The 22,363-nt window shown below is 48.1% G+C and overlaps 1 protein-coding gene across 1 annotated transcript in view; it reads right to left on the bottom strand.

Moving 5' to 3' along the window:
• KCNG4 (potassium voltage-gated channel modifier subfamily G member 4) overlaps positions 1 to 1,305 on the bottom strand; it is a 31,181-nt gene extending 29,876 nt beyond the window's left edge. Inside the window, exons 1-2 of the mRNA XM_024124791.2 lie at positions 1,219 to 1,305; positions 839 to 861 (exon numbers count right to left, since the gene is read on the bottom strand). Of these exons, the coding sequence (XP_023980559.2) occupies positions 839 to 861; positions 1,219 to 1,305 (110 nt within the window). The remainder of the gene's footprint in view (positions 1 to 838; positions 862 to 1,218) is intronic.
• Between the last annotated feature and the right edge of the window lie 21,058 nt (positions 1,306 to 22,363).

Consider the following 22,363-nt stretch of genomic DNA (forward strand, 5'->3'; position numbering starts at 1 on the left):
GTTAGGACACCATGAAAAGAGGGCGTGAGGCAGACAGCAGGGACCAGAAGACTCAGAGGCAGCAGGAGGGGTGTAGACGAGATACAGGAGCGTCCGCAGGATGCCCCTGGGGACTGGCGGACGGAGGGTGGAGGAGGCTACGTGACCCCAAGATCTCCAGTCTGTGTGGCAGAGCGGATGGGGGGGCCAGTAACCCACCTAGGAAGCAATGGAGGAGAAGAGGTTTAGGGGGAAAAGGTGTCAGCCTGGTGGAGCTTGTTAGGTTAAGGGCGCCCAGGTGCAAGTGTTTGGGCAATTGCGTTTAGAGCCCAGAGAAGAGCTCGGGGCTGCCAGCTCACGCGAGAGCCTCCTCAGACCCCCTTCCGGAAGCGGAATCACGCTCGGGGAGGTGCGGCTGTGGGGGCGGCGTGGGGAGGAGGGAGGTAAGTGATGGGTGACCCGGAAGGGATGCTGTGTGGAATTTCCTCTGCGTCCCAGGAGGCCAGAGGGAGGCCGGAGCAGCTCCAGGTCCTGGGAGGCCTGGAGAGCCCCTGAGGGAAAGGATTCCGCCCAAGGCCAGGTCCCAGATGAGAGGCAGGAAGTGAGTGGGGATCTGGGCTTGAAGGGAGCGGAGACGGGCTGATCGGGTGTGTCCCGGAACCGCGAGCCCCCTGCCTGGTCATGGGGGGCCTGGCAGGATTCTCCTCCTGCCAAGAGAACCCCCCAGAGAGCCTTGAGGAGCCCCCTGAGGGCCTCGGGTGGGACAGAGGCCCTTTCAGAGTTTCCCAGGGATTCTGAACGACAGCCTGGCTGAGTCCGTTTGGCCCGGCCAACTAAGCCGCCGCGGGGGTCACCACACCTCGTCAGGCTGCAGATCAGTTCCTGTAAAGGGGTGAAAGAGGGTCTTAGAGGGCCTCCCCTGTACCCGCTACCTCTCTACCTCCCCTCCCCCACCCCCAGGAAGCATTTGAACTTGCATGGCTGCCCCTGAAGACGCGTGCTCCAAGGCCCTCAAGGAAAAGGATGCTGTTCCAGGTGAGTTTGGGGGACACGGGCCAAGCGGTTTCCCCCCTGGGGATCTGCTCAGCAACCTGACCAATCCGACGTGAGAAGTGCCTCTCCTAGACCAGGGGCTGGCTGGCTGTCGCCTGTGATCCCCCCGACTTCTTGCTCCCCGGGGTCCCCCTTTTCGACAGGCCCGCTCTCCACCCTCCGTTGTTGGGTAGCTCAGCCTGGTACCCACTGGGCTTGGCAGGATCCCTGGCAGGACAGCGAGGCAGCACCGTAGTGGGGGATGGGCTGGAGTTTCAGCAGGGCCCATGGCATGGTGGGCGGCTCTCCCCAGAGTCATTCTGCAGGGGCGGAGTCTCTGCAGGGGAGGAGTCTCTGCAGGGGCGGAGCCTCTCTCTGCAGGGGTGGAGTCTCTGCAGGGGTGGAGTCTCTGCAGGGGTGGAGTCTCTGCAGGGGCGGAGCCTCTGCAGGGGCGGAGCTGGCAGGGGGCGAAAATGCCCAGTGGCAGGAGATGTGAACTCTGGAGCCCAGGAGGCCCCTGTTGGCAGTTGGGCGCCTCCAGGTGGGCCCAGGGAGGGAGGGAAGCAGCCCCGCAGCCAGGTGTTCTTACCTTTGGAGGTCTCTCCTCACGGAGCATCCAGCTTCTGAAATAAGCCCCAACCCCGCATCAAAGATGTGCTTTGCTTTGCAAAGATGTGGGGACATATTTCTTTAGCGTTGTGCTTTTGCAATCTTTTGGCTGCGAGGAGCTGGCTGAATTTAGGATTGGTCCAACCCCTCAGCGTGCTCTGTTCCTTTTTCAGATTGGCCTTTTCAAAATGAGACGAGAAAGCGACAGTTTGGTTTTGATGTCATGAAATATTTTGGATGTCATTGGCCAGTGAACAGATACATAGGTTAACCATCAAAATCTATATTAATAGCAGTTGTATTTTTTCTCATGATTTGGAAGCTTTGTTTTCAGAATCGTGCATCTTTTAGTCGGTCTCTGAGAAGCTTGAGGTCCAGGGGTCTTGGCCAGAGGGGCCCTAATGGGGGCAAGGGAGGAGGGGGCAGGGGCGCCGGGGAGGGACCAGGGGCCTCGGAGAAGGGCTGGGAGCCCAAGGTCTCCAGGAGGACAGTGGCCAAGCGGAGGCAAAGACTCATGTCCAAGTTCAGGAGGACAGGAGAGTTGTAAAGGAGGGGTCCCAAAGTCCCAAGGGCAGCTGGTGGTGTGAGGTCAACCTGGCAAGGTGCCGCCAGGACTGAGCAGGAAGATGACGAAAAACTTGAGAGTAAGGCAAATGGATGCCTCTCCGTCCTTTCAATGTCACGCTACAGCCTCAACTAACAGGCCAGCCCGGGAGTAATTTATATTTAATTCTCTGAGGAACCGTGCCTTCGTTCGACTCGCTTATTACTATTCATTAGGGTCCAGATTCTGAAGGGCACATGCTAACTGGCAAATTTGTGTCTGATAGAGATGAATATGATTTCTCTCTGTCAGCAAAGGAACCCCCAAGGATATGGTTGCCTTGCCCTACAGAAGGCTCACTGTTTTGAACCTCACTCAGCAACCTTATCCCGACACTGTCAGGTGCCTATAAACACTAGGTGCTCATGTGCTTCTTGGACCAGCTTTGCCATCCCGTCGGCCCCCTCGTTAATGAGCAAAATAGATTTTCCGCACGTGTTCATCCTACAAGAGGCATTTTTTAAAAAAACTTTCTGAAAGTTACATTTTGATGCCCTTTCCTAGGCAAACATGCCTGCTGGAGGCCCAGGCAGGGCAGGCCCAGGGGGCTGTCGGGACCTTTTAGAGGATTTTTGGTCTCGTGGTTCCTAGATGCACGTGGAGTAGCACAGAGCTCGGCTCAGTTTGTTTAAGTCAGTCTGTGTTTCCAGGTACCAAATTTTGTTCCAGGAATCTATTGCTGTAAAACAAGCCATCGCGAACTTAGTGTCATAAAATAGCGAGCACTTTATTATGCATAAAAAACAATCCTGGATTCTGCGGGTCAGGAATTTGGATGCAGTGAGAAAGGCTAGTGTCTCCCCTGTGATGTCGGCCGGGAGACTCATCAGCCGCTGTGGCTTCAGCATCTGGGGCTGGCATCTTGGCAGGGATGGCCGGAAGCTGGGCTCAGTTGGGACCGTTGGCCAGAGCATCTCCTGGTGGCCTCTCCAGCACGGTGGCCTCAGGGGGTGGTCAGACCTCTATCATGGCAGCTCAGTGCTCCTGTGGGCCATAGGGGAGCTACATGGCCTTTTATGACTCAACCTCAAAAGTCACATGGTGTCACTTCTGCTATACTCTATTGGTCAACGCTGTCACAAGCCTGCCTACACTCAAAGGAGGGGGCACAGCCCTGCCCCTCAATGGGAGGGGCGTCAAAGACTCTGTGGTCGTGTTAAAGCTGCTACTGCTTCTTTAAATTTCTTTCCTTTTTGGTCATTTGATGACTTGTAACCTCCCAAGTATCATAATAAACCATGAGGCTTTGTCACAGCCAAGGGAAGAGAAGACCTCCAGATTTAATCTTTGTTCCCAGTTCTGACTTTATTTTTATTTATTTATTTATTTATTTATTTTTTTTGCGGTACGCGGGCCTCTCACTGTTGTGGCCTCTCCGGTTGCGGAGCACAGGCTCCGGACGCGCAGGCTCAGCGGCCACGGCTCACGGGCCCAGCCGCTCCGCGGCACGTGGGATCTTCCCGGACCGGGGCACGAACCCGTGTCCCCTGCATCGGCAGGTGGACTCTCAACCAATGCGCTACCAGCGACGCCCCCCCAGTTCTGACTTTAGTCCTTGGGTTTTTTTTCCAGTCATGGTATCTTCTTTCTCTTGGTTTTCTGATCATGAGGGTGGAAAATATGCCTATTGACATAAGAGAATATTCATTCTACACTTGGTAAGTGAAAGAGGCAAAGGAAAAATAAAATGGAAGACTATCTACCAAGGTGCTAAGTGGTTATCTCTGAATGGAAGGTTTAGACATTACGTCTATTTTGTTGTCGCGAATAGGTATTTTTCTTTCTGTACAAATTTCAGGTATCATGTGAAGATCAAGCTTGCAGGCTCTGGAGCCAGATCATCTGGTTTCAAATCTCAGTTCTTTCCATTTCTAGCTTGGGCAAATTACTTTGATTCTCTGAAACTCAGTTTCCTCATCTGTAAAATGGGGCTATCAATAGGCCAATGGCACCTACCTCAGAGGTAGGATGGTTGTAGGATTAAATAAGATAATGCATGTAAAGCACTTACCATAGTATCCAGCATAAAGTAAGCAGTCTAGATTCGGGATTATTCTTAGTGGTATTATTACTAACAACATTTTATAAAAGATAACCAACCAAAGGTTGTACAATTATACAAAAAAAGGCAAATTATAGAATTACAGAGAACCCTTAAAAAAATAACTGGGTCTTAACTGTTTCTAATGTCCTGACAACAGCATCTCATGTTAGTGTTTGTGTGTGTGTGTTTTATCAGGAGCCTAAAGCCAGTTTTATTGCTGGAAAACTATCTCCTAATTTGCTCTCACACCTTTTAAGAGCTGATTGCTCCAGACGTATTCCACCTTCCTGAAGAATTTGAAACTCTAGGGCAGTTATTTTCCTTAGAGGGGAGCGAGAAGGTCACAGAAAAGTGTGCTATCCCGTGGATCCTCAATATTCTAGAGCAAGCCCTCAATCGGGAAAGGTTGAGAAACTAAAAGCAATGAAATAATTGACCTTAATTTTTTTTTTTAATGCAGAAGCTTTGTTCTTTCTCTGCTGGAACACAAAAACATTTGTTATCCTAAAAAGAAATGTTTCTTTGACTGCTTTTGCTGTCAGCAGAAATTTTGGCTTTTGCACCCAATACCCTTTCTAGCTAAATAAATAGGAAGGACAGACAGTATTATCAGTTGTGCCTTTAGAGCAAGTCTGGAGGAGCAGACAGTGGTGGGGAGGTGGGGTGATGGTCCCCTCATCCAGCCGTGGGGGAAGACGGATCCCCCGGCAGCACTGTCTCAGGCGCAGGGCCGGCCTGGGTCTGACGAGATGGGGTCACATCTTACACTGTTGCAGAGGGTAAAGTTGGGCCAGAGATGGAAGTCTGTCAATTTTGCTCCTGGCATAAGGGCTGGCATGGCATGGACATAGTTATTAGTAGTAATATCACTAAGAATAATCCCGACCCTAGACTGCTTACTTTATCCTGGATACTATAGTAAGTGCTTTACATGCACTGTCTTATTTAATCCTACAACCATCCTACCTTTGAGGTAGGTGCTATTGGCCTATTGATAGCCCCATTTTACAGACGAGTAGCATTGGATGGGTGGATAAATAGAGGAATTAAGTGGAGCTGGAGACACTTTCCTGACCCCTGAGCGTCTGGGGACTCGCAAGCTCTGCTTGGGAGCTATGACCAGAATCCAAAGGAAAGGACACATTTTGGTCATTTTTCTGCCTTCCACGTGAGGTTTACCTGGCTAAAGATAAGAATATTTATTAAAGACCGACCATCTCTCCCTTAGGGATGTGGTGCTGGGGTTGCAGAAAACAAGATTTATTTTATTCCAAGTAATTTTCCACATTTTCTAGAATGAGCATGTGTTGTTTTCATATATCCATACAAAATTGATGGCTGTGTACAAAGAAAGCAGATGCACATTCTCCTCTTAACAAAGAATCACTGTTTTTATCTTGTTGTGCCTATTTCTGGACCCTTTTCGACACATTTTGTATCATATGCTTGAGGGCTTGCTGCATGCTCTTCTTCGTGGCCTCAGTTAGCCACCACCCCAACAGCAACTTTAAGATGAAGGCTTTTCATATTGTCTTTTTACAGATATGAAAACAGAAGCTCAGAGAGGTTAAGCAACTTGTCTGAGGTCACACAGCATTGAGGGGGTTGAGGATCTGACATCTGAGTCCATGCCCTTAAACACCCTCCTGTACTGCTCCATCCTTGCAAACATAATATAGCAAAATTAATTTGCAAGTGTATTTTTTGTGATTTAAAAGGTAAATTCACTTTTTTAATGGGCAAAGGTGAGGATGACAGCTGGCTGATAAGTGCAGAGGACCTGGTCATCTCTCTCCCAGACCTGGCGCAAGTGCGTTCAGAGTCCAGGCTCCAACAGCCCAGGGATGCCGAGGAGGCTAAAGGGCAGAGGAGAGGCACCGCCTTAAGTCTTGAACCCCGGTGGCCAGCCTGTCCTCTCTGTCACTTGGAACTCTTTCCAGAGGGTCAGCAATCACTTTGATACCATCAGGTTCTGTTCTCTAGGCGGAGAGGGTAGAATTTCATTTCGCCATGGTAGGAATTTAGTTGCTTTCAGTTGTACCGTCTTACACCGACTGCAGGTGTCGACAGGTTTGAAGAGTGATGTATGCAGAGAAATTAATTATTTAAGGAAAAGCATTTGAACTCGAGACAGGGTAAACCTAGATTAAAAAGCAGGAGGTCCAAACGGTCAAATACTGCCAGCATATTTTTCACGCTCGACAAAAATGAACAGCAGCCGACACTTGCATGAAGCCTTATAATTTACTAACTTGCACTATGTAGTTCAGTCTTAGGTGATTTGGGAGGTCTCTGATACAGGTGTATCACTCCACTCTCATGGATAAGGATGCCAAGGGCCAGAGAGGTCGAGTACCTGGCCCAGGGTCACACAGCTTCAAAAGACCAGAGCAGGAATTGGAACCCAAATTCAAAGTTTCCACTATTCCTCTGCGGCTGGTTCAATACCAAGATATATGCATTGCTGCAGAAGGCATTCATTGAGGCTTTTGTGACTCTGGCTTTTCCTATTCATGACATATTGATTTGAGGCTGAGAAACAACCATTTGCAAACGCATATAGGAATAAAAATAAGTCCCATGGTGTCGCTGGGGACACTTAGGGAATCAGAAACTGCACGGAAGACTCACTGTTGCTTTGGGTAGAACATGGACTCTTAGTTATGGAATCAATTGATGGTGACAACACTATAATGAGGCCACTGAATGGGTTCCCACAGCCTCATTCCGACCCTTGTGTACGTGGAGAAGCCAGATGTTCCATTTGAGCTCAATATCATCAAGTCCCATTGTCTTCCCAGCTCAAAGTTATTCAACGCCTGGGGATGATGTAATTTTTAGAGGGTGAGATGGTAACTGTTGCATTTAAGGGGGCAGAATTTGCAATTCTGGTTAATCCTCGGGTAACTGGACAGACCCATGCAGAAACCCCAGCTCAGCCTCCTCCAGGCAGCATTGCTCAGGGAGAATGCTTCACTTCTCCAACTAAGGCTCTATCCCCTTGTCATCTCATCTGGGATAAGGGTAGTGTCTACAACATAGCAGCACTGTGCAGGGAGGCCTGCCTGGTGCCTCCTGGGTTCGTAGCAAGCCATCAGTGAACATTCACCGCTGTTATTACTTTTGTTGCCAAAGGTAGTGGCCGTGTGCATGCGTGGGTGCACATGCATGTCTTTTAAGGCCGTGAGAATGGCTAGAGATTAGGAATGGGATCTCGGGGACCTGAGTTCTCATTTCCATGCAGCTCATTGATGATTCTAAAATCCTGGGCAAGTTATCTTCTTTGGGCTTCCCCTTCTATGAAACGAACTTAACCTAGATTATCTGTAAATTTCCTGTCTATATAAGACATTCTTAGAGTCTGTAATTCTTGTTCCAATTCATGCAGATGGCAAAACCTCACCGGTGGGGAAGGAGCTGGTCACAAACACAGATAGGCTGGGAGGGGAGACAATAGGGAGTGGTGGGGATTGTGGTGAACTGGGGAGGGTGAGTCCCATTCGAAGGGGTCACTGAAACTCAGGAAGAGCTGCCTGCTGCCACATGGGAGAGTGGGCTCCTCGCAGCCAGATCTCCCTGTTTGTTCAAGACAAGCCGGAGGAGAGATTTTAATATAGAACTTCGCAATTCTTAAATGCTGACAGCTAATTAAAAAGAAAATGAAAATACCCGACATCCCAAGCAAAACTGTCTGAATGTCAGATTCAAACTTGGCCCACATTTGTGGCCTCTGAACCAGCCATACCTCCAGGCCAGCATAATTCCCAGGCAAGATCACCCCGGGGACTGGGTGATCTTTTATTCTAACATTTTCTTTTAACATTAAGACCCGTATTATAGTCTCACTAGCACCAGGAAGGAGACAGAAAAGGTCCCTGTTCTGGAAATGGTTCATCTGTTTTTAGCCCTCTGGGCTCAACGTGGTTGATTACGTCATCCTGCGGGACTGCTCTTCTGGCAGATGGCTTCAGGGGGGCACCCTAAATCTTCCTCAGAAACCTTGATTTCCACCATAAGTGCTGGAGACTCTGACCTCCTTGGACCCACACAGAGTCTCCCAGTCTGTTACCAGACATTTTTTCATAGTACAGATGAGTTTGAGTTGTTTGGGGTGTTTTTTTTTAATTTATATAAATAAAAATGTAAATTATATAGATAAAAATATGCATATCCTAAAATTGACCATTTTCATCATTTTTAAGTGTCCAGTTCTATAGCATCAAGTGCATTCACGTTGTTTTGCAACCATCACCACCAACCATCTGCAGACTTTTTTTTCACTTGCAAAACTGAAACTCTTGTCACTATGCAATGATATGTCTCTATGAATTTGACTACTTTAAGTACCTCATAGGAGTGGAATCATGTAGTGTTTGTCTTTTGCGTCTGGCTTAGTTCAACTAGCGTGATGTCTTCAAGGTTCACCCATGCTGCAGAGCTTCCTTTTGTTTTGCGGTACGCGGGCCTCTCACTGTTGTGGCCTCTCCCGCTGCGGAGCACAGGCTCCGGACGTGCAGGCTCAGCGGCCATGGCTCACGGGCCCAGCCGCTCCGCGGCACGCGGGATCCTCCCGGACCGGGGCGCGAACCCGTGTCCCCTGCATCGGCAGGCGGACTCTCCACCACTGCGCCACCAGGGAAGCCCAGAACTTCCTTCTTTTTAAAGGCTGTATAACATTCCATTGTATGTACATATATGCCACATTTTGCTTATCCATTCATCCATTGATGGACTCTTGGGTTGTTCTTTTGGCTGTTGTGGATAATGTTGCTGTGCGCAGGGGTGTGTAAATATCAGTTCATGTTCAGTACTTTTGGATATATGCCCAGAAGTGGAATTGCTGGATCATGTAGTAATTCTGTGTTTAATTTTTTGAGAAACCTTTATACTGTTTTTCCAAAGCAGTTGCAACATTTCACATGATTCTCAGCAGTGCACAAGGGTTCCAGTTTCTCCACATCCTCACCAACACTTGTTATTTTCTGTTTTTTGTCTTTAAAAAAATAATAGCCATGCTAATGGGTGTGATGGGTGGCTTTTTTAAGGGCTCAAGATAAGGGGAAGAGGATGATAACACGAGGGACCTGGGAGATAGAAAGTCCTTGAGAGGAAACAGTATAAATGGCTCCATCACATGCAGCAAGTGCTCCAGAGTTGTGCTCTCCAATAAATGCCACCAAAAGTCCAGTTTGTCTTTTGTAGGTGCGCGTTTCAAGTGCTCAGAAACACATGTAGCGGCTGGTGGCTGCCATGTTGGACAGTGCAGATCTAGAGCACTCCATCATCACAGAAGGTTTTATTGGCTAGAGCGGCTACAAAGTTCACAAAATGCATGTACACAAATATGTCTCATTTTGAGGCTTGGGACTCCAATACTGGCCCTGCTGGTGACTTGATCTGTGTCATGCAGCCTCTGGGTGGCAGAATCAAAAGGGGAGTCCCTCAGATTCCTGATCCAGTGTCCCATGTGCTCTTCCTCTTACCCTAAGTTCACGTAGAGCATGGAGGGCAGGTGGGGGGTGGGGGCGGTGGGCAAGGGGGAGGGAATTGATTATAAAGGATGCTGGTCCCACAGCATTTCCCAGGATTTGTTTTTAAAGATGAGTAGGCTGTGCTAATATTTCTTGTTTAGTGGTTTATTAAAAGTAATGCACCAGATGCTCCAAGGATTATATCACCCTCGTGGCCTGGTGGCTCTGACAGCCCTTAATCAGCTTCCTGACTGCAGCAGGCTCAGGAGATTCCATGACCTTGTGTAGCCAATTCTCTCTTCTTCCACACTAATATCATGTCAGCTGGACACATGGCCGCGCAGAGCAAAGACTACATTTCCCAGCCTCTCTTGCAGCTAGGTATGGTCATGTGACCAAGTTCTGCCAATGGGATGTCGGTGGAGGGTCAACCTGGCAGCATCTGGGGATCTATTTTAAGAGATGGCTGGCAGGCGTGTGTCCTCTGCCCCTCCCTTTCCCTCTTATCCCTTTTTCCATTCTGCTGTCACTGTGGTTCCTGAGGACAAGATTGAATGTTAGGGATGGAGGAGAGGAGCAGAGCCACCATGCAGCCCTGAACTGCTAACGTTTGGCCTTTTATGTGAACATGAACCAAGCTGCTGTCTGGGTTAAGTCACTGTTATTTTTGGTCAATGCTACTTTCAGGCAAACCCAGTTTTAACTGTTGAGCTAGGTGATAACAGTGGCTAACTGTAGGTCAGGCCCTCTCTATAAACCCTTAACCCTCAGAACAGCCTTAGTAAAGTAGGGATTGTCAACTGGGGATGATTTTGTCCCGGAGGAGACCTCAGGCGATGTCTGGAGACATTTTTGGTGGCCCTGACTGTGTGTGGTGTGGAGTGCTACTGGTATCTCCTGGGTCAAGGCCAGGAGTGCCGCTTAACACCCTACAACGCAGAGAACAGTCCACCCCGCGGGAATGATCCGGTTCCAAATGTCAATAGTACTGAGGTTGTAATGCTCTGCTTTATGTTTCATTTTGTTACATATAAGAAAACTGAAGCCAAAGGGTATAAATTACTTGCCTGTGGTGACAGAGCTTGTAAGTGGCAGAGTCAGGACTCAAACCCAGGCAGTTTCAGTGCAGAGGTGAGGGTTGGTACGTACCATGGGGCAAGGTGTGGGATGCTCTGAACATGCCCCCCAAGACACCCTGCACAGTCCCACCTTGTCTCCAGGAGTCTGGCAGCTCCTGGCTTTGCCACTCACTGAAAGGGTGACCTTGAGCTGGTCACCTCCCCTCTGGGTGCCCCAGTTTCCTCTACGGTAGGGGTGGGGGATGGTAAAGCCCAAGTGCCTGTTGCGTGTATTGGTGAGCCCAATGCAAAACCTGTACGGCGGCTCTCTGACCAATCAGAATGGACTTAAGCCCAATGCAAAACCTGTACAGCGGCTCTCTGACCAATCAGAATGGACTTAAGCCCAATGCAAAACCTGTACGGCAGCTCCTGACCAATCAGAATGGACTTGAGCATAGATCCCAGAGGCCCCAACTGTGCAGAGCCAGCCCTTTAGTTGCCAGACCATGGGGGGAAGCCGAGGAGGGGGGTGGATCTTGGAGGCTGGAGTCGGGGGGAGGTACTTGAGCACGTGCCGTTTGCCAATTGGTATGGAAAGGTTTCAACACTTCAACAACCTGTACGGTTAATTCTTGTACCATCCGCCACATGTCAGCATGAGTAGGAGATGTAGAAATCATTCAGGTCGGGAGGGAACCTGGCCTCGTTTGGAAGAATGACTCTGAAGAGCTGGTCTCCTTTAACCTCCAAATTATCCCGCCCATCTTGGGTTTAAAGAAATTAAAACACACCCACCATTCAAATGAAAGGTTAGGGGTGAGAGGGGACTGCCCGATGAGCTCTACCTAAGACCAGGAGCTTTGCTATCGTTTAATTCATTTCATTCCCACAGCTGTCCTGGCAAGCGGTGTGTTTATTATTTGCTCCCATTTTACAGATGAGGAAACTGAGGCCTAGAGAGAGTTAGTACCACTTCCAGGATTTTGTAGCTGGTAAGCAAACTCAGGAGTTTATTTACACAACCACCCAGTTAGAAGGCAAAGGGTGGGATTTGGGGGCCTGTGGCCATCTCTGATTTGTGCAGATGGGCAACTTTTAACACTCAGAAAGAAATAGGGAAAGGACTGGCCTCAAAGTGCATTTGGCTTGCTGAGTTTGCTCAGTTGGGCTCAGCACCTAAGTTCACCAGGGCAGAAACTGACGCATTCCATTTCCGTTTCCTGCCACCTGCCTCACTTGACCCCTAGGACCCGCCTACCGCATTTGCACTCCCTGACTGGTGCCCTGTCAGCACCAGCCCAGGGTCTTCATGCCCCTCCTCCACACTCCCTGGCAGGTTTGAGCCACCTCTGGATTAAGGAGGCGCAAATGATTTGATATCTCAGCCTGGGATTTAACTGACCTCTTAGCTCAGTTGGAAAAATTTCCTCTCTCAAATAGCTGTTTTATCTTCCGGCCCCTGCCACCACTTTAATTATAGAAACTCCTCATCAGATGCCTCAAACGAGAGGGAAAAAAAAAAAAAAGGCAAGACAAGACCCTGGGACAGCCTGAGTTGCCTTTCTAGACCGTTTGGAACACAATTGCTTGTTATCCCCCTCTGAATCACCAGCTTTCACCTGGAGATTAAAAGGCATCCCCTTGAGACCACTTGAAATGACCAATAAGGCATACAGAAGCTTCATCTTCTCGATGGTCATGAAACCTGGGTTTTATGGGACATTACCTCCCCCAGCCTCCAGTTTCCCGTCTCAGGCCATCAGTTCCCTGGGCAAAAATGGTGCCCTGGGAAAATTCACACCTCCACAAAGTGGTTAATGGCACATGAGACCATTTCACAGTGTAACTAGAATGACATGTTTCCAGCCTTAAGTTAACCTTCAGTGGAAGGACACCACTGACTAGACTTGGAACTTTTGGGTTGCAGAAACTCCCAGGGTGAATGCTTGGCTTTGCTCTTTTCCTCCCTCCCTTCCTTCCTTCGTTCCTTCCTTCCTTCTTTCCTTCCTTCCTTCCTTCCTCCCTTTCTTTCTTTCAATAAAATTGAAGACTTTTATTTAAACTTTTTTGTTTTAACATAAATTATAAATCTTAAGCCTTTAATATCAACTTGTCTTTCACAAAATTGGAAAAACCACAAGTTGAAACAACATATTGATACTAACACATAATTCAAGAAAAGTTTCAAGAGAGAACACATTTTTAATACAGCTATTTTATGATCGGTGTGGTGTCCCAGAACCCAGGCATCTGAATGCAGTTTCTTAGGCTTCAGAGGGATGTAATAGGGCTTGACCTTCTGAGGGTTGATACAACTTAGCTGTATGAGTTCTGGAATAAGAAACGTCAATGCTAATCAAATGTTCATCTTTAGCAGTCAGTATTTACCAGTGTGCATGGGTTTCGATGAAGGGTGATAGACCCAGGTTGAGAAAACGTGAGAGTGGCCTCAGCAATTACAACTCACGTCTATGCAGCACCCATAAGCCAGGCACTGTGCTAACTGCTTTCCAGGCATTATTTTACTTGATCCTCCCCACAACTCAGTGTAAGAGATGTTATTACTGCCCCATTTTACAGATGAGGACATTGAGGTTTGAGGGGCGGACAACTTGCCCACGAATATGCATGCTGCCATTACGTTGCTCTGTGACCTTGGACCATTCGTTAGTGGAGTTCTTATATGACTCTAAAAATGTAGGTCAGATTTTGACCTTGGCAGCTCGAAGCCAGGGTGTAGCCTGTAGGAGTGTTTTGGGTTGGCCCTCACAGCGTTATTTAAACAATGTGAATGAAGTGGTATTTGGAGCAAACACTTTGGGAAACTGGCAGTTTCTACTCAGCTGAATTCATACCTACCCTAGAACCCAGTAATTCCACTCCTAGCTCTTTCCTGAAGACAGTAAATACTCTTGCCAACCAAAAGACACAGGCCAGAAGAGTGTCCACGGCAGCTCCATTTGGAGCAGCCCAAACGTAGAACCACTCAAATGCCCATCAACGTGGATACATTGATTACTCTATTGTCGTACAATGGAAAACTGTACCCCAAAGAAGGTGACCGACCCACTGCTGTGTGTCAACGTGAATCTCACAAGTACCGTTGAGTGAAAGAAGCCAGGCATGAACGAATGCACACTGAATGGTTCCATTCATAGAAGGGACTAGAAAGGCAAAACTAGTCTAGTCTAGTAGAAGTCAGAATCGTGGTTACCTTTTAAGAATGAGAGGAGAACGCAGTTGTGTAGTGAATGCGATGGGGCGTGGGAAGGGGTGTGGGGTGCTGGCAGGGTTCCCCAACTCCTCTGAGTGGTGGTTACATGAGTCCATTTGCTTTGCGGACATTCATCAAGCTCAATACTCTTTTTTTTTTTTATATCCCTATCATTTTTTGGAACAGCTTTATTTGAGGTATAACTCATATCTAAAATCCACCCACGGAGAGTGTAAGATTCAGTGGTTTTTAGTATGTTCACGGAGTTGTGCAACAATCGCCACATCTAATTTTGGAACATTTTCATCTCCTCAAAGAGAAAACTGGTACCCGCTAGCGGTCATTCCCTCTGTACCCCCATTCTCTCGGCCCAGGGCAACCACTAATCTACCGTATGAGTTATATACTCTTTTTTTTTTTTTTGGCTATTATTTTTTTTTAACTTGTCGTCCAGTCTTTTTATATTTTTATTTTTTTATACAGCAGCTTCTTATTACTTATCTATTTTATACGTATTAGTGTATATATGTCAATCCCAATCTTCCCTTTGTGCCACCACTGCTCTGATTTGTTTTTTAATTGAAGTATAGTTGATTTATAATGTTGTGTTCGTTTCAGGTGTACAGAAAAATGATTCAGTTATATAGGTGTATATATAATATATATCTATTCTTTTTCAGATTCTTTTCCTTTATAGGTTATTATAAGAGATTGAATATAGTTCCCTGTGTTACACAGTAGGTCCTCGTTGGTTATCTATTTTATACATGGTAGTGTGTATCTATTAATCCCAAACTTCTGATTTATCCCCCCCCCTTCCCCCTTTGGTAACCATAAGTTTGTTTTCTGTGTCTGTGAGTCTGTTTCTGTTTTTATTAATCAGTTCATTTGTATCATTTTTTATATCTCTTCCCCCTTTGGTAACCATAAGTTTGTTTTCTGTGTCTGTGAGTCTGTTTCTGTTTTGTAAATAAGTTCATCTGTGTCATATTTTAGATTCCACGTATAAGTGACATCATATGGTATTTGTCTTTGTCTGACTGACTTCGCTTAATATGTTAATCTCTAGGTCCATCCATGTTGCTGCAAATGGCATTATTGTTTTTATGGCTGAGGAGTGTTCCATTGTATGTATGTATCACATCTCCTTTATCCATTCCTCTGTCACTGGACATTTAGGTTGCTTCCATGTCTTGGCTATTGTGAATAGTGCTGCTGTGAACATTCGGGTACATGTATCTTTTCAAATTAGAGTTTTTGTCTTTTCTGGATATATGCCCATGAGTGGGGTTGCTGGGTCATATGGTAGCTCTGTTTTTAGTTTTTTAAAGAACCTCCAGACTGTTCTCCGTAGTGGCTGCATCAATTTAGAATCCCACCAACAGTGCAGGAGGGTTCCCTTTTCTCCACACCCTCTCCAGCATTTATTGTTTGTAGAGAGTTATACACTCTTAAGTGTGTATGTAGTTATATTTAAATGAAAAAGTTACTGAAGAGCCAGCGTACCTGGTAGGAATTGCACTGAGCTCCTAATTCCTCTGGTCTTACACTTGCTTGTCTTGTACATTTACATCACCTGCCTGGGTTCCCCAGGCGTTCAAATCTGTGACTTTGGGAATAAACAGTCTTGAGAGTGTTTTCCAACTGGAGTAGCTCTTGTTTCTGGTTTCTTTCGCCTGGGAGCAGGTCTGGGTCAAATCATCCCTTAATTTAGACAACACAGTGGAGATGTATTTGACAGCCAGATGTTGAAGTGGGTCAGGTTCCTTCTGTACCCACGTCACAGCTCTCCCTGGAGAGCGGATACCCATCTGGAGGGTGTCATTTCTCTGACTCCTTCACTGCCCCTGGGACCTGCTGCTCTGGGTGAGTGGGAGATGGCCCTCCCTGATGTGCCTGGCCAGCAGGACGGGAGCCCAGCACCAGGCTGGTCTCAGAAGGACAAGGTAGGGGAGGGAGCAGAGAGCTGTATGTCTGGGCAACTTGAGGATGTGAGAGTGGCCTGGCCTTGGGTCACCGTGGATGGGGGAGAAAAGTCGAAAGGAAGAGTTGTTCCCTTGGCTGGTCCAGAATTAAAAACTGGCAACCAATCACTGACCATCTTCCTTACTTTCTCACAACAAACATCGAAGGTAAAAATTGCTCTCCCCATTTTTCAGGTGGGGAAACTGAGGCTGAAAGATGAACCAGGCCAGGGACTTAAAACAACAATGATTTGTGGTTTTCCCACAATTCCATGCATTGGCTGGGGCTCTGCTGATGGTTCTGGCTGGTCTCCCCTGAGCCCAGTCCTGCAGCCGGGAGCTTGGCAGGGAGCTTGGCTGGGTCTGGAATGTCCAAGGTGGCCTCATTTGCCGGGGCATCTCTCCATAGAGCCCCTCCTTGGGAGGTAGTCCAGCCTGGACCTCTTCAGAGCATGGCAGCCGGGCTCCAAGAGATGTTAGGAGCTATGCTCGGAGTGCCAGCTGGGTGGGAGCTCAGACAGCAGGCAATAAACCTGGACTGGGGATAGACAGAGGGCTTTCTTGAGGACGTGGGACCTCCTCTTCCGTGGCTCCCTAGAGAAATGGTTAAGAGGAGGACTCTGGAGTCAGACCGCCTGGGTTCAAATCCTGATTTCAATTGCCAAGAGCTTGGACCAGACACTTGAGCTCTCTGCCTCAATTTCCTCATCTATGAAATGGGCATAACAATCATCCTTGCTTCATAACCCAACAGGATGTTCCTGTAAAACACTTAGCACGGTGTCCAGCACATGGTAAGTTCTCAGATTTAGCTGCCGTTGCTATTATTGTGGTTAACATCATGATGACGATGTGATTTTGACAATGCGGAGGATTATCCAGACTAAGGGGTTAGGAAAGAGGGTCCCAAGCAGAGGGAACAGCCTCTGCTCCAGCCAGGAGCTGAGAGAACCTGATGCCCAGAAAGAATTGAAAGGAAGCCTGTATAGCAGACGGGCAGAGTTTGGGGGGTCACAGGCTGGAGAGGTAGTCGGGGGTAAACCAGAAGGTCTCTGTGAGGTGAGGAAAGGGTTGGGGATTTATTTCTAAGGGTAGCAGAGGCCCATAGGACCGGGGGCCTGCTGGGGCCAGTTTAATAGTCTACGGCCGTCCTGCTGGCTGCATTGGGAGTGGGTGCAGGGAGCAGGGACGGGGCAGGGAGTGTGGGGGCCTCTGCCTCATCCATGGCGGAGGGAAGGGGACTGGGAGCTGGCGGCTGCAGAGAGGTTGATGGGCCAGGAGAGCCTGAAGGCTGCAGGAGCAGGAGTTGCTGACCCTTGGCGTTTGACGGGATGAGAAGGGTGGAGGAGAGGGCAGTGTCCTGGATGCCTCCGGAGTCTGTGGTCTGGGGTACGGGGTGGATCCTTTAAGAACCTGGACAATACAGAAGGACATGCTTTGGCAGGAGATGATGATGGCTTCAGTTGTGAAGACACCGTGTTTGAGGGACCAGCGCTTCCTTTCCCGGACAGGTGAGCTTCTAGAAGGAAGGACATGCCATAGGTGGAGAGAAGGGAAGCCTATGTGCTGGGTCAATAGCATGTATGGGACTTGGAGGCCTGAGGGAGAAGGATCTGTCCTCAGACCAGAGAGGGACTTCATATGATGGCAGCACAGGGGGTTTAAGTGACAGGAGCAAGTGGAGGATGAGAAACGAGACTGGAGGGTTGTGCCAGGACCACGATGTGAAGGCCTCTGAGTGCCCTGGAATTTTGCCCCTGTCCTGTGACTCACACATTGCTTCCTGAGGTTTTTAAGCAGGGAAGCGGTGTGAGCAAACCTTTGTTTGTTTGGAAGGAGGCCAGAGCGCGGAGGGACCCCACTGGTGGCAGGAGAAGTTAATGCTAATGCTTGGAACCGGGATTATCAAGCCCTGTGATAAAGCTGCTAAGTCAATAGCTGGGCGTGGGTGGGGAATTCGTTAAATATAGATATTTGCCGATGAGTTAAGATGATTATGGAGTCTGGTTCCAAGGATTAGAGGTGCGAACAGCCTGTTGACTTCTGTCACTGGCAACTAACGTCCTCATCAGAAAGGTGTAGAGCAGCCGGGCCCCCTTCAAACACAGATGGGAGGTATTTAGTATCAGCAGTATCTAGCCAGCTTAGCCTGGCAGCCACCTCATGGAGATTTTACATCTATCCTTCCTTCCATCCATCTACCCATCTTCTACGCACCCATCCATCATTCTATCCATTCCTCCTCCTATCTTTCCTTCTATCTGTGTCCTTCCATTCACCTCTCCTCCCATCAGCCCATCCTTTCTTCTACCCACTCATCTATCCATCCCTCCACCCATCCTTCCAACCAGCTATCCTTCCATTCATCAACCTTTCAAGTTTTCCTTTCCTTTACCAGTTTTCCACCCACCCATCCTTCCATCCAACCATCTACCCATGCTTCCATCTTTCTTTCCATCTCTACATCCATCCATTTTCCCACCCACCACCCTTCTGTCTTTCTTCCATCCAACAGTCTTCAATCCATCCATCCACTTATCTCCATCCGTAAGTATTTGAATGCCTACTTATTTCAGGTTCTGTTCTAGGCACTGGGGAGTGACCAGCACACAAGATAGACAAGGTCTCTTCTCTCGTGGAGCTGACCTTCTTAAGCAGGAGACGGGCAGTAAACAAAGTAAACAAGAAAATAGGAGAGTGATGGATGCTGGAGAGACAATTGGAATAGGGCAATGAGATTGACTGGGTGGCTGCTTTTGCTAGAGTAGTTGGGAAGACCCCTCTCTCACGAGGTGACATTTGAGCTGACACCTAAGTGGTAAGGGTACAGACGTGCACGCTTTTTTTTGGTGGGGGGACAAGAGCATTCTAGATGGAGGGAACAGCAAGTGAAAAGGCTTGGTCCAGGAATGAGTTTGGTGTGTTTGAGGGACAGCACAGCCAGGGGGGCCGGGAAGGGAGAGGCGGGGAGAGAGCAGAGGGTGTTGATCTGCAGGAGGATGGAGCCAGGTCTGAGGACTCTCTAAGTCAAACTAAGAAAGGCATAGAGTGATCACCACTGGCGGAGTGTGACTCGATCTGACCATACGAGTGTCTCCAACCCCATCTTTCCTGCCTTAGTCCTGTATTATTTTTTTATTGTTGCTGTAACATTTTACTGCAAATTCAGTGCCTTAAAACAACACAAATTTAATATCTTACCGTTCTGGAGGTCATGAATCTGAAGAGGGTTTTACTGAGTTAAAACCAAGTTGTCGCAAGGCTGGTTCCTTCTGAAGCCTCTAAGGGAGAAGCTGTTTCTTTGCCTTTTCAGGTTTCCAGAGGCACCTGCATTCCTTGGCTCTTGGCCCCTTCCTCCTTCTTAAAGCCACCAGCACAGCATCTTGACATCTCTCCCTCTCTGCTTTCACTGTCACACCTTCTTCTCTGACACTGACCCCCACCCCTGCCTCCCTCTTATAAGGACCCGTATGATTACCCTGGGCTCACCCAGATAATCCAGAATAATCTCCCCATCTCAAGATACTTAGCTGATCTGAACCTGCAGAGTCCCTCTTGCCACGTAAGGTCACATACTCACAGGTTCTGGGGATCAGGATGCAGATGTCTTTGGGGGGGGGTCTTTATTCTGTCAAGCACAGTTGGGGTCCCATCCTCGCAGCCTTTTGCCGTCACACTCTTGTCCATTCTCCACAGTTATCAGGAGTGCTTTTCTGGGAAATGGAATGGTATAGATGAACTTATTTGCAAAGCAGAAATAGAGACACAGACATAGAAGACAAATTGGACACCAAGGGGCGGGGGTAGGATGGACTGGGAGATTGGAATTGACATATATACACTATTGATACTACATATAAAATAGATAACTAAGGAGAACCTACTGTACAGCACAGGGAACTCTACGCAGTGCTCTGTGGTGACCTAAACGGGAAGGAAATCCAAAAAAGAAGGGATAGATGTATAATGATAAGTGATTCACTTTGCTGTATAGCAGAAACTAACGCGAGAGTGTAAAGCAGCTACACTCCAATTAAAAAAATAAATAAATAAAAAGTAAATTCCTTTAAGGGCTTCCCCTTGACCTCAGGATAAGGTTCCAGCTCCTGAGCACATGCCCGAACCCCAAGTTCAAGTCCTCGCCCATTTTCCTGTTAGCCCCGTGATCCTGGTAAACTGACGGAAACCCCCCAAGCCACGGTCTCTGTACTGGATGCTCGGCTGCCCGGAAGCCCCTCACGAGTAAAGGACCTAGTCCCCCAGCTACAGGGAACGCTGCTGGCAGCGCACGGCGCTCAGCTACCAGCCGTCTGGAAAAGTCCTTGGCTGATGTTATGGTTTGAATTGTGTCCTTTCTCCTCCTCCGCCCCCAGCAGCAAGAACAAAATGATATGTTGACGTTCTGACCTCCCGTACCTGTGAATGTGACCTTCCTTAGAAATTGGGTTGTTGCAGATGTAATTAGTTAAGATGCGGGCCTATTGGATGGAGTAGGGTGGACCCCACGTCCACTGTGACTGATGTCTCGTGAGAAGAGACACACACCCACAGGGAGGAGGCCGTGTGAGGACAGAAGCAGAGATGGGGGTGATGTGTCTACAAGCCCAGGAACATCAAGGATGCCGGCCATCGCCAGAAGCTGGGAGAGATGCATGGAACAGATTCTCCCCCAGAGCCCTCCGAAGGAACCAACCCTACCGGCATCTTGATTACAGCCTTCTGGCCTCCACGACTGTGAGGGAACAAAATAGCCTCTATCCTGTGACTGGTCAATGGGAAAGGGGTCCCCCTGCTCTACCTCAGGACACCTCTGAGGACCGTCCCAGGTTCAGGGCTCCGGTGGGGTGGGCTGAGGCTTTTGTGGAGACCGCACCTCCACCAACGTGCCCCTCTGCCCAGCCGGGCTCCTACCTTCGCTTCATGGGAGTGGTTCCTCCCAGCTTTCCTGATGAACCTCGGGCTGCAAGGCCCCATCAGAGTCTGCTTCCTGGGAGCCTGACCCAGAACTGCTTCTTTCTAGGGACTTGACTACAGCTTTCCCAGTTTTTGTTTCTTTGTTCACAAAACAGAACTAACAGAACCTCCAGTGTCAGGGTTAAATGAGACACTGCATAAGCCTGCAAGATCAAATGCCCTTTGCTCCACAAATGGCCTGTTAGTGGTAGGGCAGCGGTCAAACACTCCTGTAAATCTTGGTTACATGTCTCCTTCCCTGCCAGACCAGAATCCCCTTGGGGTCGGCAACCACTTCTTCCTTCCTTCCTTCCTTCCTTCATTCATTCATCCATCCATCCCTACCCTCTCTCATTCATTCCTCCCATTCCGTTCCATTTGTTCATTTTGGTCCATGCACTGGGTCCCATCATCCCCTCCCCCATTCACACTAGCCCACTCTGCTTCATTTTGGACGTCACTCCATTTCATTCATTCACTGCCCGTATTCCGCTAGTTCATTTCAGTTCTTACTATGCGACTGTGATGTGAACCTTTGCCCTCTCCCCATTCATCATGTTTTACGATGATACACAATGCAGTGATGGGCTCTCTTGAACACGCATCTTTCCCAATTTGTCTTTATTGCTCTTTGCTTAGCAAATCAGGCAGAGGCAATAAAGTCAGACCAGTTACTCTTCCTTTTTTTTAATTTTAATGTCTTTATTGGAGTATAATTGCTTTACAATGCTGTGTTAGTTTCTGCTTTACATTGGGGTCGGCAACCACTTCTTCCTTCCTTCCTTCCTTCCTTCATTCATTCATCCATCCATCCCTACCCTCTCTCATTCATTCCTCCCATTCCGTTCCATTTGTTCATTTTGGTCCATGCACTGGGTCCCATCATCCCCTCCCCCATTCACACTAGCCCACTCTGCTTCATTTTGGACGTCACTCCATTTCATTCATTCACTGCCCGTATTCCGCTAGTTCATTTCAGTTCTTACTATGCGACTGTGATGTGAACCTTTGCCCTCTCCCCATTCATCATGTTTTACGATGATACACAATGCAGTGATGGGCTCTCCTGCCCCTAGGTTCTTCAGAACCTTTTTTTTTTTTTTTTTTTAGATTCCCTATATATGTGTTAGCATACGGTGTTTGTTTTACACAATGCAGTGATGGGCTCTCTTGAACACGCATCTTTCCCAATTTGTCTTTATTGCGCTTTGCTTAGCAAATCAGGCAGAGGCAATAAAGTCAGACCAGTTACTCTTCCTTTTTTTAAATTTTAATGTCTTTATTGGAGTATAATTGCTTTACAATGCTGTGTTAGTTTCTGCTTTACAACAAAGTGAATCAGTTATACATATACATATGTTCCCATATGTCTTCCCTCTTGTGTCTCCCTCCCTCCCTTCCTCCCTATCCCACCCCTCTAGGTGGTCACAAA

The sequence above is a fragment of the Physeter macrocephalus genome, chromosome 17 (assembly GCF_002837175.3).
Source record: "Physeter macrocephalus isolate SW-GA chromosome 17, ASM283717v5, whole genome shotgun sequence".
Lineage (NCBI taxonomy): Eukaryota > Metazoa > Chordata > Mammalia > Artiodactyla > Physeteridae > Physeter > Physeter macrocephalus.